This window comes from Cyphomyrmex costatus, unplaced genomic scaffold, assembly GCF_001594065.2.
Source record: "Cyphomyrmex costatus isolate MS0001 unplaced genomic scaffold, Ccosl1.0 scaffold193, whole genome shotgun sequence".
Taxonomy (NCBI): Eukaryota; Metazoa; Arthropoda; class Insecta; order Hymenoptera; family Formicidae; genus Cyphomyrmex; species Cyphomyrmex costatus.
Window position 1 is genome coordinate 4649990 of NW_017275965.1, and position 18716 is coordinate 4668705.

General features: G+C 32.7%; 3 protein-coding genes across 10 annotated transcripts; 2 read left to right on the forward strand and 1 right to left on the reverse strand.

Moving 5' to 3' along the window:
• The first annotated feature begins 1515 nt into the window (after positions 1-1515).
• LOC108772801 (putative inositol monophosphatase 3) lies at positions 1516-5350 on the forward strand. Of its 5 annotated transcripts, none has more exons than XM_018538426.1 (7): positions 1516-1551; positions 2824-3128; positions 3313-3561; positions 4182-4342; positions 4407-4524; positions 4636-4735; positions 4802-5350. In XM_018538426.1, the coding sequence occupies exons 2-7, from the start codon at positions 2915-2917 to the stop codon at positions 4959-4961; spliced, it is 1002 nt and encodes a 333-aa protein (XP_018393928.1). In that variant the 5' UTR covers positions 1516-1551; positions 2824-2914; the 3' UTR covers positions 4962-5350. The 5 variants fall into 5 exon arrangements, with proteins under 5 accessions (XP_018393928.1, XP_018393927.1, XP_018393926.1 ...); XM_018538425.1 differs by lacking the exon at positions 1516-1551 and adding an exon at positions 1767-1825; XM_018538424.1 differs by lacking the exon at positions 1516-1551 and adding an exon at positions 2159-2222.
• Positions 5351-5594: 244 nt separating this feature from the next.
• On the reverse strand, positions 5595-7535 carry LOC108772867 (cell growth-regulating nucleolar protein). 2 transcript variants are annotated; one of them, XM_018538509.1, is made up of 4 exons: positions 7430-7535; positions 7225-7350; positions 6614-6996; positions 5595-6106 (listed from the first exon to the last, which is right to left on the reverse strand). In XM_018538509.1, exons 2-4 carry the CDS (start codon positions 7347-7349, stop codon positions 5595-5597), a joined length of 1020 nt encoding a protein of 339 aa, XP_018394011.1. In that variant the 5' UTR covers position 7350; positions 7430-7535. The 2 variants fall into 2 exon arrangements, with proteins under 2 accessions (XP_018394011.1, XP_018394010.1); XM_018538508.1 differs by having other exon boundaries at positions 7225-7464.
• A 1326-nt stretch (positions 7536-8861) lies between these two features.
• On the forward strand, positions 8862-14389 carry Rpn13 (regulatory particle non-ATPase 13). Of its 3 annotated transcripts, none has more exons than XM_018538378.1 (5): positions 8862-9156; positions 9328-9444; positions 9948-10284; positions 10343-10488; positions 13904-14389. In XM_018538378.1, the coding sequence occupies exons 1-5, from the start codon at positions 8956-8958 to the stop codon at positions 14300-14302; spliced, it is 1200 nt and encodes a 399-aa protein (XP_018393880.1). In that variant the 5' UTR covers positions 8862-8955; the 3' UTR covers positions 14303-14389. The 3 variants fall into 3 exon arrangements, with proteins under 3 accessions (XP_018393880.1, XP_018393882.1, XP_018393881.1); XM_018538380.1 differs by having other exon boundaries at positions 14075-14389; XM_018538379.1 differs by lacking the exon at positions 13904-14389 and adding an exon at positions 11999-12387.
• The last annotated feature ends 4327 nt before the right edge of the window (positions 14390-18716 follow it).

Sequence of the window (18716 nt, forward strand, 5' to 3'; positions counted from 1 at the left end):
ATATATAAATGTATCGGTATGTATCACATATAATAGGCTGGTATTTTCATAGTCAATTTTTATTTTAAGATTGCTTGAGTAATGTATCTTAAGATGTTAATGCGGCCATCTGAGTGGTTCGTGACACTTCAAGACTGAACTTAAGGCTAGCTGAATATAAGACTAGAAATATTGGCCATAAACGCGACTGTCAGAGCTATATGTTCAGTTGTCATTTTATCTTTGTTTAACATTCAATGAACAATAAGGATAAATTGATACAACATATACTTCAGGCCTCACTTACAAAAGTCGCAAGCTTGTTGCGACAGCCAATGGCTACGTTCAGCAGAAAAAGCAGCTTTGCCACTGTGTAAAATTCTTCAATATGATTGGTTTATACATTTAAATCCAGTGAGGAACTAAGGGTAAGACCAATCATATTAAAGAATATTACAATTATAGTTGCAAAGCTGCTTTTTCTGTTAAACGCAGCCAATCTGATCCGTTAATATTAAAATTGACGTTTCAGATTGACTGTCGCAACGAACTTGATCTGTAATACAGCTTGGGCGGTTATTGTAAATGTGGTCTCATATACGCTTTGCCAAACAACAGCTATAGAACAATACTAAGTATCTGTAAACATTTAATTTGTTTTTTTTTTTTATATCCGTGGTTTAACTTAGAAACCTTCTAATCCAGTAAGCTCTATAATTTAAATCGAAATTAAAGTTGTAGTCTATACATTGGTAAAAAAGGCTATTGAAAGAAAAATTTAATAAAGTTAAATTTTTTAAATCATGTTTTTTTTCTTTAATGTTTTATTCCTAAAAAGATGTCACAAAAACTGGTTTTTTTATTTTAAAGCCTTTTTGTTAAAAAAAAAAACATTTTATGATGTAATTATATAACTTATGATATAATTAAAAAACAAGTATGTTTTATAACATATAATTATATATGTACAAATGACAAGAATTATGTTTAATTCATTTCAATTTATTACAGAAAAATATCTGCAAATAACGAAATTCAGTTTCACTATGATGACACAGAGATACCAAAGTAGACTCTCAAATTAAGACAATTTTGCCAGGGTAACGATCGTAATTCACACGTGTCTTCTCTATGAGACAAAATGTATAATATTTCGAGAAGCGAGATGGAACCCTAACATCCTGAAAGCCGGAGACTCTGTTGCATTCTTCCTTTAATTGTTCGTACGATATTACGGATTCCTCCTGCGTTCCTCATCTCCCAGTCCTTTCACCTGTCCCTTCTGATTCCGCGTCAATCTCCGAAAGACGCGCGCATGTTGCGCAGAAGGTATCTCCCGGCTTTAATCTACCCCTTTAATAGTGTACTTGTATATGTGCATATCATGCATATATATATGTACATATATATATATGTGTGTATATATACATGTGTGTGTACAAACATAATGGATTTCTGCTCCAGCAGAACGCAATTGCGCATTTTGAAGACGCATGATAGAGAGAGAGAAAGAAAGAAAGATCGAACACGTGGTGTATCAAGTCTTGATCCTCTCATCCAGCTTTTCCTTCGGTAAGTCCACTTTGTTCGTTTGTCGCTTCTTTTGTCTGTCCACTTTCCTTTGATTCTTTTTCCTCTTATCTGAAAATCTGTCATGTATTCATAGTCACAGCTTGGTTGATTCTCAAATGAGAATCCCACAATTGCTTCCCCCATCCCTCTTCATCTCACAGTAATTCTGATTCTCTAAGGTTGGATAAATCAAAACTTGAAAAATATAGGAAAAGCGTCAAGAAAAAAATTCAGAAAAAGATATAGGAAAGACATCGAAGGAAGAAATTCGGAAGTAGGTAGATATTGAAAATGTCATATGATCTCGATGTTTTGTAGATTTCTCGAGAAATCTGCAAAACATCGAGATCATAAATTTTAGCATATTTAAAGATGAACGGTATAGATATTAGAATTTGTGCGTAAAATCTGAATATTGGTAGATACTTATTAGTAAGTTTGCCTAAATAATCCTTTAAAATACATATTTATTTATTTGAAGTAACAAAACAGTAGAATATAAGAGCGCAGAGAACACATATATGTTTATGAACCATTATGTCCAGTTTTTAAGCAACGATTAAATGTTGGTCTGATCATTTTAGCCATCACATTTTCTGAATGTAAACCGAAATAGACTCATATGTAGAGAAAGAAAAAAAATGTAAACAAAATATAAAAGTGCAATCAAAGTAAATATACTCTTGTTTGTCTTTTGTTTATCTCTTATAAATTACTGTGTGATCAAGAATAGCGAAAATATAGTTTTCTTTACTGCGATTGATTATCCATAAGAATTAACAAAAAAAAAGATTATATTTACGGAGGAAACTTTTTGATTTTTTCGTTCTGCAGAAAAAAAGAATCCATCTGGAATAAATATTTAAAACAAATTTATTGCAAATCATGTTTGTATTAACGTTATCCCGTGTTTGAATCTCATATATGTTCGTAAAGTAGAAGAGGTTATGAAAAAATCACGCTGTGTCAGTGAAAAAAAGCATTGCTTTTTAATTCTTTTATGATCTTTATGATGAACATTTTTTAATGAAGTTATACAATAGATGTTTAAACTTACTAATATTACATATGTGTGTGTGTACAATTAGTGAGTTTCATAAGTATTGATTTTTTTTTATTTAACAAGCATTGATTTTATTTCTTTATTGTCATGTATGTACATGCACAAACACATACGCGTGAGTGGGTGTATGTATGTATATAGACATGTGTGTATAGAAAACATTTTATATGAAAGATTGTAAGCATTATATCGTGTGTTTATTTTTACAGGCTTCATATTTGAAGGCTTGCCAAGTCGCACTGTAAATCTTGTTGTTTCACAACTGACTGGTCACAAATTAATTCGCCAATAAACGGCGAAATGAGTGTGCGTACGCAAAAGATACTTTTGTGCGCGCTCATTTTTTTAGGCATTATTTATTTCTGTATGAACCGGCATAGGGATGATAAAGATGTGTCTCTAAAGCAGCTTCTTGCCGCTGCGATAAGAACGGCAGAGATTGGGGGATTGCAAGTAGTAGCAGTGCACGATCAGATTAAATTTAAAATAGAGAGCAAAGGTCAGACAAAGGAAGGTAACTATTAATATATAATTTAATATGTAATGGATGGTATATTAGATAATAGTCCATTATGTTTCTATTTTTAATTCTTGCATTATGTTGCTTCTATGTTGTATAATCTGTTTTCCTAATTTGATGGACTTTGACATAAAACAGTGATATATAATGATTTTTCTTCTCTGTATCTCCCTTAAAGGCATAAATGATCCAGTAACAGCAGCAGATTATAGATCTCACTGCGCTATGTATCGCTCTTTGACAGAAGCATTCCCAGGGATTACTGTGATATCTGAAGAAACATCGCAAGATTGTGATAAAATTGTAGTTGAAGATATTAAGAATTCTTTTAAAAGTATCGATGGTTATGATATAAGTGACGATATTGTAAATGTGAATGATATAACAATCTGGATAGATCCTCTAGATGCCACTAAAGAATTCACAGGTAAAGGTATAATTTTACCATTATAAATTCGAGTAGTTCTAACAAAATTACTTTTCAGGTTATTTATGGCAAAATATTTGTGCATTTTTATGTTTGAATATATTCATATTATAATCAATAAATTGGTCACAAATTTCACAAGAAAGCTAAACCAAAGATTAAATTTATAAACAATGAGTACAAAGAAAATGTATTACCTGCAATTGTAATTTGGAATTAACATTGTTACGACTATCTATTGGCTAGATGTTGAAGAAGCATTGATTGTTGTCAGGATCAAACAATAAAAGTAATTTTTTGGACTTAATATGATGTAGATATTCATGTCTAGTTCCATAATACTATAAGATTATGAACAATCTCAGAAATATTAAAATATTGCGAGTAAAGCTTATTCTTTAATAAATAATTTTAATACGTAGGTGCAGTAATTTGACATATAAAGAAATTTTAGAAAACTATTGAGTGGTTCATCAAAATTTTGTACCAGATATTCCAGGTCCATCAAATTCTTTTTTTTTTTAATTATTCAGTGGTTCTGGGACATTTTATACTTTTAGCTCGATGTAGCTTTTATAAGTCATGTTTGACAGTTTTTGCATGATGCCTTATGTTTTTAGAAAATTTACTGCAATATGTATCTACTATGGTATGCATAGCCGTCAAAGGACAACCAATTATTGGTGTTATATATAAACCGTTTGAGACAAAACAAAATTATAGTTTATTCTGGACATGGAGCAATCATGGTGTATCAAGAAACTTGAAAAATTTGCCCAAGGTAATTTAACAAAAAAAGTTATAATCAATTTTGAAACATTATTTAGCTAATCTTTGTTCAACAGGTAAAAGACAATAAAACACCTATTTTAATTGTATCTCTTTCACACGCTGGACAAGTAAAAAATACATCTAAAATTGCCTTTGGTGATAACGCTAAAATTATTTCTGCTGCTGGTGCAGGTGAAGTTTTTTCAATTGCACAATTTTATTTCTATAATTTGCTATTAAAGACTAATAAGTAGAAGTGAAGACACAAATGATAATTTTGCACGTGATAACATTTCATTTTAGGATACAAATTTTTGGAGGTAGCTGTTGGTAATGCGACAGCATATGTTCATACAACTGCTATTAAGAAATGGGATATATGTGCAGGCACTGCAATTCTCAGGTATTTATAATTTAAGTATTTTTTATTAATACTACCTAGTACTTGTTATTTATTTATTTCTTGTAGTGCTTTGGGAGGAACAGTGACACAGTTATACGATCAACAACCAATCTATTTTGGAACTAATGACGCCAAAGTACTTACAAAGGGTCTCTTAGCGACTATGAGCGATCATGCGTGGTATTCTGAAAAATTCTTGCATGACTTTCCATCTGATTCACATTAATCAAGAATCACTTGATGTCAATATATTGAGAGAAAATTAAGGTTGTATATATTAAATTCTGTTTATAAAAGATTCGTGTTTTAAAGAATATCAATGTATGTGCTCATGTATGTAATAAGATCACATATCTTCCAATAGCTGTCCTAAGGCGGCGGTATACAATGCTTGTTTTCCCCTGCTAGAATTTTACCATCGATTTTATCACTTATACTGCGATGTTGGCGCTAACAATACCGCAGTCAATACAGTGACAAGTTTCTAATCTAGCTAACAGACCAGCAACAATCTAGCAGGAAAACAAATGTATGCTGCCGACTTAAAAGTATTTACTGTAAGAAATAAATTTGTCATAACTGTATATGTATTTAAAAAGTAGACTTTTATATAATAAAAAGGAAATAACAGTCATTTTTATTGTAAACTTTTATACATCTACACATAATTATGAAATTTATGCATAATTTTAATTACAAAACAAAAATTTAATGTAGATTAAAAATGTCAGCACTAATTTACCGTCATACATTTTATAAAAACATTAAAAAAACTACTATGATAAAGTAAAATGTATTTTTTATGTTTATTAAATAAATTTACTTTGTATTTTCCGACTTTGTATAAAGATAAATTTAACTACAATAATTTAATTTTATTATTTAAAATACATATTGCAGATGATTTTCTTAACTTTTCCATTGTTTTGTCAAACTTTGCAATAGCTTTTGCATATTCAGTCAGTTTAAAGGTATCATCATTTAAGCTAAAAACATAACATATATATTTTTTTATAACCTTATTTCGTAGTTTTTTTAAAGGAATTTCACCCTTAATTTGTAAAATATCTAAAATAGTTTTCTTCCAATAGAATGTAGCAACATTGTTTCCATTATCTGAACTAGATTGTTTATTAATTTTTGCAACCGTTTGATCTTCTGATTGAATGCTGGTTAATTCCAATTTTCGTTTTTTAGATTTATTTTGAGTTTCATGTAGGTAACCATTGGTTATCTCGCATGCATTATCATTTTCATTTTGATGACTCATAGAATTATTTTCTTTACATATATTTTCATTATTTTGATTTTCTGCGAGATTCTGATTGTCAAATGAATTGTTAGAATCCTTTTGAGTATGTGTTGTCTCATCTATAAAAAAAAATAAATATTTGATTTGTGTGTATTTTATAAATACTTTATTATATATAATACTAGGTTTTTCTTTTAGCTGAAATTCTCATGATTCACTTTTTTCTTTTTTCTTCACTTTAGAGAAAAAAAAGAAAAAATTAACACATCTGGATATTGATCATAAAACTTTTTCCCTAGGATGAAAAGTAAAAAGTGAAAATTTTTACCATTGAAGTTAATAGAGAAATTTTTCACTTTTCATCCTAGGGAAAAAGTTTCATGATTGATACCCTGAAAAGTCTGGCAAAAGCGACATAGAAAGTTTTAGTGCAATCCAACACAATGACAAAAAAACTAGACCTATTATAAAAATTATATTTTGAAATTTACTTTCAGTGCTGAAAATTATAGTATATAATTAATATAAACTGTACATCTTTAGTACTGACAGTGAATTTTGATATAAGTGAGTTGAGCCTCATAAATTCTTCCATTAAATAAACAAATCTATATAAGAACATTTACCTTTACTCTGCTCTTGATTTTGTATAGGATCTTTCTTTGGTGCCTTTGTAACTACTTGTTGACTCTGCTTGTGCGCATTCTCCATTTTGCTCCATGTACTCTCCACAACTGTCGCATTTACACGATTACCTATTGCATTGCGCACAAAGTTAAGAAATTTAGCTTTCTTTCTTGGTATGTTTTCATATTTTGACAAAGTATTCAGAAAGTTCCTTTCTGCATTTGACAGTTCCATTGTCCCATGCAGCAAATCATTAACAATGTTAATCCATTCTTGCTGCTTGCGTTCACCCTTGTTTGCACCAGGTTTTGGAACATAATGTTTTGCGCCATATCTTTCAGCTTCTGTTATACATTTAGTGTGTGCAACGTATTCATCACCTCTTAAAGTTAAAAATATTAATATAATTACTGATACATATCAACTAATGTTGAAAACTTATTAAATTCTTAGGAAAGATCTGTCCTCATTGATTCTTTTGAAATTGATGTGTTTCAAACATAATAATTTGGAATAAGAAAATTTTATTTTAGATATTTATTCAGAAGAATCTGAGATTGATTGCCCTTACATTGAGAAAAAAGCTACTTCTTTATCAATTAACTCTTACCGAAAATCTTTCAGACAATCCACGCAGGTTACAAAGGGTGCATTCCGGCATATCTGCTGGTAATGTATAGCCACTTTGGGCTTTCTTAATGAATCGCCGCAATGGTTGCAAGTAAACACGACCATACTGTAATTATTTAACAATTACGTCACAATACTGAAAAAATGATTGATATAACCGATATATTGAGGAACTTTAATTTAACCTATAGCAGTGACACCGGCATTAAACAACACTCGAATCACATGTGGATCCATGCACGTATAATGGAATTAGAAAGATGATCCATAGGTCGTGTTCAACAGACTCAAGGCTACGGTCCATTTGATGCTACGAACGCTTCGAAGCATTTTTTGATTGGTTAGTTAGTAAAATTATTTCTTCTGATTGGGTAATCGAAAGTTTCGAACATTTGTAGCGTCAAATGAACCGCACCCTCAGATTACGGCCAATTTGATGTGACAAATGCTTCGAAGATTTTTTGATTGATCAATTAATAGAATTCTATCTTTTGATTGATCAATCAAAAGTTTCGAAGTATTTGTATCGCCAAAGTGGACCGTACCCTCAACTGTTGCTAAGCAGATCTGTGAGCGCTAACTGCTATTGGATAATTTAAAAAAGAATACACCAATGATCTGCTGAATGTAACCATTGTGAATTGATCAATTGCATTTATCATTTCGTTTGACGATAGATGCGATTAGCCAATTCTAATGGACTAATCGGACGTTTAAGACTAGTAAAAACTGGTAACTTTTACGGAATTACTGCTCCATGGGACATAAGGAGATAAAATAAGATCAATTTTTACAGATTACGGCATAAGTTAACAGATTACGGCTAGTATGGTTAAGCTTAACCTGATGTTTTATCCAATGGGCTTCATCTATGGTGATGTCATGGATAAAGCTCATTGGGTGAAACAATCAGGTTAAGCTTAACCACAAGTTAACCAGATAATGAAAAATCGGGCCATAGAGTTTTTGGCCCTACCGAGTTTGCATCAATTTGGGAATAGGAAAATACTTTGAGTTGACATTACACGATCTATCAATAGAAAAGCACGAAACGTTATTAATTCAACCTTAGTGTAAATCCGGTCGAACCGAAAAGGTCATGACTTCGAGTTTGTTATTTTAACTGCATTTCTTGCATATAGTATATAGCTCCTGCACACTGGACGCAGAAACGCTTGTCGCGCGGCAAAATGCGATGCGATAACCAATAAACATGTTAGGAGCTGTAAGCTTATTGGCTAGCGCGTCACATTTTACCAAGCGGTTCCGCGTCCAGTGTGCAGAAGCCATAATTCTCTTTTGCAGTTATACAAAACAAACATTGGTGATTGGTTCCGCCATTATTAGGAGCTGCGACTCTGATCCAATGAAAAAAGGTCTGCTAGTTACCGGATTCTGTATTCTAGGGACTCTAGGATAATTTGTTTTGCACCGCCATCTTGAAATGCAATCAAATGCAATGTCATCGGCATGTCTTATAATGCTCATATCGAGTGCGTTCGGGATGTCGCTGTTAGCGCCATGTGTGTGTCATTCTATCTTCATCGTTTATTAGGTTTAAGACAAAGATAGATTGACACAATTGTACTAATCTCTCTGAAGATCTGAACGCACCCACCGTATCATAAGTAAAGTAAAGTAGGAGCAAGTGGAGTGAATTGGCTGTTGGAAAGTCTCGTTGTACGGCAATTTTCTTTTTATATTAGCAAACATGTCAAGCGGTGCGCTTTTCGGTAATAATGCTTCGCGCGGTGCCTCGAAAAACCTTGTCGAATTTAAAGCTGGTAAAATGACCGTGAAAGGAAAAATGGTTTATCCGGATACACGGAAGGGCCAGCTCTATGTCTATCAGTCTGACGACTCATTAATGCATTTCTGCTGGAAAGACCGAACGACCGGTGTAGTTGAAGACGTACGATGATTATTCTTACTCTTAATAAATTAAAAAGAAATCTTGTGAATGGAAAATCCGTTCAATCTTGTGCTCTGAGAAACTATACTTCTTAATTATTTTATTGCACACTTGATTTGCCATTTGTATTAATAACATGCACCATGATCTAAAGTACTATATGTTTTTCAGGACTTAATTATCTTTCCTGATGATTGCGAATTTAAACATGTTCCTCAGTGTAAGACTGGCAGAGTGTATCTTTTGAGGTTTAAGTCGTCAAATAAAAAATTCTTTTTTTGGCTACAGGTAAGTAAAATACAATTTTGCAAAATTACTGCAGTTATTGGAACAAATTAATTTATATCTGTCTTATGTTCATATAATTTAACAAAAATTTGATATTTATATTATCTTATAATCAGCTGTGTATTAAATACAGGAAATGGAAGTAATATTTTACCAGTAATGAAGTTATAGTCACAAGTTTAGTTTTTTTTTTTAATTACTTTTTCTAGTCGGTAATGTGAATAATACTGTAACTTGTTATTTTTAAAAAGTAACTTTCCATGTCTTGATTAAATTATAAACTTATATAATAGATGCTTTCATTAGAGACATGAGGACAACATTAGTAACAGAAAGCAGTTTATCAGATGGTTTTCTTCCATTATGCAATGTGTGATAGAAAAAGTAACAGACCATACATATCTATCCTTCATATGATTGTCTTCAGCTACCACATATGAATGTATAGTCTGTTATATGTTTATTTAGCATGATTTTATACATTGTATATTTTCCTTGTATAGGATCTCAAAACTGATAAAGATGAAGAGCACTGTAGAAAAATTAATGATGTATTAAATAATCCACCGACTCCAGGATCCCAAAGGAGTGGTGGTACCAACGCTGAAGGAGATCTTCAGAATTTATTGAACAACATGTCGCAGCAACAGCTTATACAATTGTTTGGTGGTGTTGGTCAAATCGGTGGTCTAGGTAGTTTATTAGGTACAATGAATAGACCACATGGTGTTCAGAGTACAAGGGCTTCCACTACGACTTCATCCACTCCAGCCACTACGAATGTAACTAGACCACCTCATTCGTTGACTCCTGGGCCCAATACGGACTCTAAATCTTCAAGTAAGTTTAAACTGTTTGTTTAAATAAAGCAGCATATCCTAATGATATATTTTCCTAGGTAATAATAAATCATCAACAAGAACAACAGCTCCGTCCACGCCAGCTGCAACAGCAGCAGCTCCAAGTAATAGAATACAACTTAGTGATTTGCAGAATTTTCTATCGGAAATTCCAACGCCATCTCGAACGGAGCCAGCTGTGCAGGTAATATCATACTACTTTTTTTATTTCTTACGGAATTAATCTAATCGTTGGATTGAATTGAACTTTGATTGAAAATTGTTTTTTTTTTAACAAATAATTAATGCAAATATAATGCAATGTACATACACACTATTTTTTAAATATTCTAATAATTGAATTAGAAAAATTTTGACTCTATATGGGATAAACGATAGCAGGTAATTGAAGATGCTAACGTTCTGTGAGTAGAAGATGCCTCTGTCATAAATTTTGAATGTATTGGTTACAAGTATCCATTTATATAGTGTTCTAAAATTTTCTTAATGGTCTTTCCATCATAAATTTTTTGGTCTTTTTATAATCAATTCACATTTTCATTTAATGAAAATGTCAAAGCATCTTTAATTTTTGTATAATAAATAATTGCAATTTTTAATAAATTAAATTTAAAGGAAAAAAAGATCAAAAACATAAAACCATTTTACTAAAATCTAGAATACATAAAATTAGAATATCTTCATTAAAAAAAAAAAACATTTTCTTTAAATTTGTTGTAAGAGCAATATTTTTATAATTTTAGAACACTCTATAAATGGCTTTCAAGAATATCATAATAATGATGAAACATGATACATTGAATTGCATTATAAATGTTTACCGAAAGTTAATAACTTTGCTACAAACATGTGCATGTCATTATTTTTTTTATTTTTTAATATGAAAATTACATTACTAAACGTTATAAAAGTTAACAAAAATTTGATGTTTTTTATTTAGCAAAATCACCAATTAAATGTCAATTAGGTAATATTCTTTATTTATTATTTTTATTATTTTTATTTTTATTCTCTCTATTTGTATTATATTTATTTTTATTTCTATGTTTATTATTTTTGTATTTATTTATATTTATGTTTATATTTATATTATCACATGTTTCGTATTATTCTTCTAAATGTGAACACACTATTATGTAAAAATCTTAATTCTCTTTGACCTTTCACTTAATTTTGAGATCTCAAAGCAGAAAGACCGATTGCGTTTTCTTATTGCAAAGGAGAGTCATCGAGAAATTATTCTTAAATAAGTCTTGAAACACATTAGTGACTACATTAAATTTAATAATAATAGCTATAATCTCTTTCTTTTTTGTTTCTATTTTATTATTAGTGACTTTCATCATAGTTTGAATATCCTGCTAGATATAATAAACGACGTTAGAACAATTTTAAATAAAGATGACGCCAGGGAATTTTGATGTAATCAATTAATTTTATTATCACAGTACTAATTTTGGATTATATTAGGTGTATAAAAAAGTTTTGAGCTTTAGATTTCATACAACCGGAATAACAATTTAAATTATATATCTTTCCGCCCTTTTGCGGTTTTAAAGCGTTAACATTTGGCCTTCTAAAATGCCATACGGTTTGGCGTTTGATGCACATAATCTCAAAAATCAGTAGTGTTCACGATGGTAATAACAAAAGAGCATATTCGATTTTCCATCCTCTTCCCGTTTCATCTGAAGAAAAATGCTGCTGAAGCCACTGCAATGATTTGTGCTGCATATGGAGAGAACGCTGTAAGTCATGCTACATGTAAAAGATGGTATCAAAAGTTTCACCAAGGAGATTTCAGTCTTAAAGATAAATCGCTTGCTGGACGCCCTGAAAAGATTGAAACGGACGAATTGCAAGCACTGCTGGATATAAACTCTGCGCAAACTGAAAAGGAGCTTGCAGAACAGCTTGGCGTTACGCAGCAAGCCATTTCCGTGCGATTACATACGAATAAAGATTGAATTTTACAAACAAAAGCTTAGAACTTTTTTGTACACCTAATAATATTGGCACTTGAAGAGGACGAAATCAATTGTCGAAACGTCTGTATAATTTCTTTGAAGAATACAATTTTACACACACATTACAACTTGTGACGGCTCACATAGGCTTATTTACCTTCTCATTTGCAAAATTTATGTTTAATTTCTTTGAGAAATATGTATTACACATTGTGTGTTTATGTTTATATCTACATTTAAAAAAATTTTTCACACATCTGATATTACGATATTTCTATAAATAATTTGAAATAAAAAATTTTTTTATCGAAGATAAATCAATTTAATTAATAATAATATTTACTGGATAAACTCAATCTTTATGATTTAGTTTATACACAGATAACTTTTTTTTTTCAAATATGAAAAGATTAAATCAAATGAAGAGATAAAAGATATCAAATATTTATCTTAAAATCACTTATTATATATTTTAAATTAATATTTATGTAAAATTAATATACAAGAATAAAATCAAAAGTGCAGAAGGATAACAGTATTTTTTTTACATAGTTTACATATAAAAAAATATATAGTATTCTGAAAACACAATAAGTAAAATGATGGAACCAAGCAACCATAAATCGAATAAATTCTATGTGGAAGTTATTAATACGTCATCAAAGTGTAATGTAGAAAATTCAAAGAATAGCTTATCATAAAATAGATTATCTTATCGTATAATACTAATTGTATATTTTTTACAGCTACTATCAATGTCAGGGATATATAAAGTGCCATTCTTGATAACAGAAGTTGCAGAATAGCTTTCAAGCTTATTCAATATTTTACAAGTTTAAAATGGTTTTCTTTGAGTAAAAGCGAATTTTGTAGCTTCATTATTTGAGAATAATTAGTAATTGTCTATAATATAGTGCAATGCTAGAAAATTAACATTAAAAATATTATATGTAAACTTAAACCAACAAAACCATTACAAAAAAAATTTGTGATGAAATAACGGACTTCATATTTAATGTCTCTAAATTGAATTGGTATTATATTTTAATATAGCCGTGTTTATGTGTTAGTTTATATGCTCGTAGATAATAATATCAGTACAAAAGTGACATAATTTATAAGTCCTAATTAATATGTTTTACAATACTGTGTTTGCTTTTTTTTACTTTTGAAACTCGGTAAAGTTTTAATAATCTATAAGTGAAGTTTCAATGTTACATAGTCCAATACAATTTTATGTAGTATTATTTCTTTGAAAGACTGTTAAACATATATAATATTTTCTACAATACTATGAAATTATGTTATTAACACTTTACTGTTAAGTTACTGAATACAAAGTATTTTGATTCAAAGCATTTTGAGGCAAAGTTAAAAAAAAGAAAACATGTAACAATTTTTTTAATTCGACTATGTTAATTTGGTTGTCAAACTAATTAGTTAACCTGCAAATTTGTGATAGAGCAAGATTAGAGAAAAGACAGAGGCATGGTTTTCTCACTATGCAATACTATCCTTTGTCTGAACTTTTCCTGGCTGTCGGAGACTGTGGCTCTGCTGAGCAGTTGGGGAAGTTTCTCTGGGTATGTCTGTTGTTTTCATCCAGCTACAGCGCAGCTTATTGTCCGGCAGAGGGGCGTAGCGACAGAGCTGACCAGCACTATCTCATCGGAGGCGATTTCTGCGACGGAGAACTTGGAGAGTGCTATGAACGTGCACTTGCCACCTGGGGACAGCCTGTCTACCACGCTATCGTCTCCCCAGTTCTCCCAGGCGCTATCAATGTTCTGGTCTGCTTTGCAGTCGGGCCAGGCGGGCCCTGTCATCCGTCAATTCGGCTTGGGACCGGACGCCGTCAGTGCCGCAGCCAGTGGAAACATCGAAGAATTCGTCAGCGCTCTGGAGTCCGAAGCGAAGAGCGATCAGGGACAACAAGCTCAACAGGGACAAGATGACAAGAATAAGAAGCAATCATCGGCTGCTAGTCCTGATAAAAAGGACGATGACGACGAAGGCATGGCTTTAGATTAAGGATGTAATTTGTATGCATCCTTAATTTCAGGCGTTGCCTTTTTTTATTTCGAAATTATGCGTTACATTATTATTATGTTGCAATGAATACGCAATAAAAAATCTTGCTGGATATATTTTTCTTCGAAATAATTTAGATATACCTATATATATAATTTTAGTAACACTTTTGGATGTATATGTAAACGTTTCTCCAAGCCGTCAAAAATCCGCAATGTTAATTTTGTATATTAATAAGAGATTAGCAAACACATCGATTAAAATATAGAAACAAGGAATTTCATTATTCTATCAAAATTACACATGTACGAAAATTGATATATTGGGTCTTTTGTATACATTTATTGGATTTATTAAACTACTAACACTTAAATAAAATAATTTAATAAAATCGAATATATGTACCAAATTCGTGTATTATATAAGTATTCAAATGTCTCAAAGTTTTGTGTTTGAAATTATTTAAATGGTTGAAATACCGAGTAGCCAATTATCACATGTTTCTATTTTTTAAATTAATACCATATTTCTCTTATATAAAAGATAAGATTATAAAGTTTTTTCACTCAATTACGTCCTTTGTTGTGAAATATTCGGTCACTTTATTTTCCTAATTTATTTACTCGATCCTTTTAACGAGTAAAGAGACATTGTTACGCTTTGTATTAAAGAATTTTTTTTTAATTTTCAAATTTTATTCATAACAAGTTAAAAATAAGTAATTCCGTAAAAAAAACATTTTATTGATGAAAAAATCAAATGTAGAATTTAAATAGTAAGAAACGGAATGGCGGGAAAAAACGGTCCAATCATGCGCCTTTGTTTACGACGCACAAGCGTTTTATTGGACCTACATGATAATCGATATATGGCGTCAGCTGTGTTTTTTTTATCAATTTCTTGATTGACAAAAAAAAATAAATTAGTGCTATATCATATCATCAAGTTACTATTAATAAAATATATAAGTTACGACATAAATAGCATAATTATTTGGTTTGATTTTCTCAGACAAAAAAGGTTAGGTCAGAAAGGCAAAGATTGCTCAAAGTGACGCCGTAAATGTGTCGTCAGGTGTTTGTACGTTTAATCGCGGTGATTTCTGATTGGCTGCTTGATCATGACATCATGCAGGTACGGCTGTAGCGCGAGAAGCGCAAACATTTTCAACAGAATTTCTGTAGAAAACGAATTATTTAAAAATAATAGATTGACGCAATAATCAATTCCAAAATATTAATAAAATTGTAATACCATTTACAAAAGTCTTTAAATTGAATAAAATAATCTCAGTTATTAGCAATTACTAATAAGAGTAAAATACATAAAATTATGTATTCCTTAACTTTGGTTTGATTTTTTTATATTTGATATTTTGTAAAATACATTTCTTTATCTAACAATTTTATTTAATATTTAAAGAGCAAATCAAAGTCTATTTGAACCTAATCGAGTGTATGAATTTCTATTTTAGTTGACCAAAAGGTATTTAGGCGTGAAACATGCATATATTTTTAGACTTCCATTTAATAGAGACAAAAGTAATTAATAACCAGACAAGAAATTCACTGAATTAACCGAGATACGCGCGATATAATCGTGAATTGGAATTGTCGGTCGTCTAGTCGCCGCGACGCAACGCGTCCATAGCGATCGAAGCAGCGGCGTCCCGGCCGGAGCGTTTGTTTGTAAACACGGTCGTATGACGGGGTGCCCGCTGAGGCGGCTCAGGCGACTCAGGCCGGCCCTGCGCTCTGCTGGCGCGCAGCCGCGTGAATCGTACAAGTAGTGGGGGAACTCCCTCGCGAAACGCTGATCGCTGAATGCGCCACGGCGAAATTTCGCTGACAAAAGCCGCGGCGAATAACGCATCGGGTCGGACGCGTGAAGGAGCCCAGTTTCCTGTCTGCGTGTGAATCCGATTAACCGTTGCGGTGAGCCGCGACGTGTCGTGGCCAGTGTCATCGTGAAATAAGCTGCGGGTATCGTAATTTCTTTCCAATGCCATTGTTGTGATAGCGGTACCGCGGCGGCCGCGACGGGTGCCAAGACGGTGGGGGAAAGAAGAGAGCGGGCGGGCAGGTAGTGGCTTAAAGGGAACGTGGGGGAGTAAGAGGGGTGACGTGGAATGATGTAAGATGGTGTGCGTGAGCGTAATACTCTCGCGCGTAGTCCACGTACGTGTGCACAATGGCAACCTTGACACTTGGTGATCGTTTTTGGCGGCTCCGCGCCGAGGAGATCGCGCGTCCGGCGGCATCGCGTCGCGAGTGAAAGCGACGACGACGGGCAGAGCAGGCACGCCTCGAGCAACAATATCAGAAGAAGGAGAAAGAAAAAGAGAGAAGTAGGAGAAGACGAGTGGTGCCGAAAGACGCGGGAGTGCTGCGTACGTGGACATCGCGACGACTCGACGGTTCGAAATTGCTACTCGTTATTCTCGATGTAGAGTCCGCGTGTCTCTCTCTCTCTCTAGCGACGCGTCCCTTTGTTTTGGTCCTCGCGTCCCAGACCGTCGTCCTCGGAGCGAGCGTGGTTGCGCATCGTGCTGCGTCGTGTCGCGCGTCACATCACGTCACGTCACGCCGTGCCGCGCCGCGCCGCGCGTTGCGTCGCGCGCGGCATTCCGATACGCCGACCGCGGCGAGCGAGACCGTCGTGTCGTCCACGAAAGTTAAAAAAAGGGTTGAATTTGAAGGTTAGACGAGAGAGTGACAAGTGTCAATGTACGTTCTGTGCAAACAGTATGAATCATCGTTCTCGTACATGATTAACTTGGTGTCGTCATGATCGTTGCTGTTGCAGCAATGCGTCGTCCGTGTGTGAAGCGATAAAATTGTGATAACTTTGAAGTTAGTCAGTCTCCCCTATTAAATGAAACTTTAGACTTGCGCGTATACATTACAAGTATACATATGTCGCGTGCATATGTCGTTTGATTACGGGATTACACGGCGTATACATGTGTACATAAATATATATTTTATGTATACATGTCGTGTATATGTATATATACAAATATGAATGATGATAAATTGTATTCAATTTAAATTTTTTTTTTATTTCTTAACTGTGTTAATTAATTAACTTTTAGAGAACGGAGGTTTTTTAATCTCAGTTTTTCCTTGAGTAAGATTCGTTATCATTATTCGTTATATATATTTTATTGTATTTTTTTGTCTTAAAATACGATATATATACATATTTTCAATACCACTAAAGTGGCTTTTTTCTGTAAAAGTTAATTACTTCTTTGAAATTTGTGAGCAAGTAAACCTTTGCCACATTTATATGATTGCCATTAGAAAAGATTTAAAATTAATTATGCACAAAACATCTGGCTTCGATGTTGAACAAAATCGTGGCGATGTGGACTTTCGTGAATTTTATTGGACATTTTATGAGCTCGTACGAACGCGTTTTCCCGGCTTGTCGCTTATTATCGCTCGGTGAAACATTAACGCGAAGAAACGTCATTCGTGCGACCGGTCGAACGACCCAATTTCTTGTCTCATCGCTGGCGGTTCGACGGAAAAGAAAAAAAAAAAAGATACGGAACTGCATACGCGGAGTGTGAGCCGTAGCTAACGCGCGTGGTACGCGGTTCCGCGTGTGCGCGAACGCACGCGGAAGCCGCGTCTCTTCCGTCTGCATGTAGTGGTGCGTACGCGTCACGCACGACGCTAAGGATTGATCTTGAGGGAGGAGATGAAACGCGATTTTGAAACATCCATATTCTTTAGCGACAATAAGAGAATCGGAGCCGTATCTTTAAATGCCAATACACTTGCACTTTTCAAAGTCTGAAGGAATAACGCTGTAATTGTCCTTGAATATTTATCCTCAGAAATTTTCAGAGTGAAAATCTCATTCTGAAAAGTGAAATCTTATTTTTAAAGATTAAAAATTGAGTCACTCTTTCAAGATTGGTTTAATTTTCATTCTTCAGAATAAGATTTTACTCCAAAGAAGAAGTAAATTATTCCATCATTGATACTTAAAATATTTAAGAAGTTCAATCAAATAGCGAGTTCGGTCATTACGCTAAATTAGTGTGTACTATTATAAAAGCTGCTATAAAACTAATATGAAACTAACAAACTTAAATGTGAAATATAAATATTCGAAATATTTACATAATTAAATATCCAATAATGTTGTCACGTTAATTAACAGAATGCACATATATTATTCTATTGTCAAAGTTGATTATATTATGCTCTACTGCATTTAGATATGATATTTTATATAAAATACATACAGTCTTTAATATGTATTAATCCATTGTAGTGTGAATGACCGAATTCATTAAAAATAATTTTGCGAAGATCCTGCAACAATCAAGTATGAATTACAGAATTATTTTCACTATCTATCATTTGCCTTTAGATTGCTAATTTGTCACCAGCAGCGA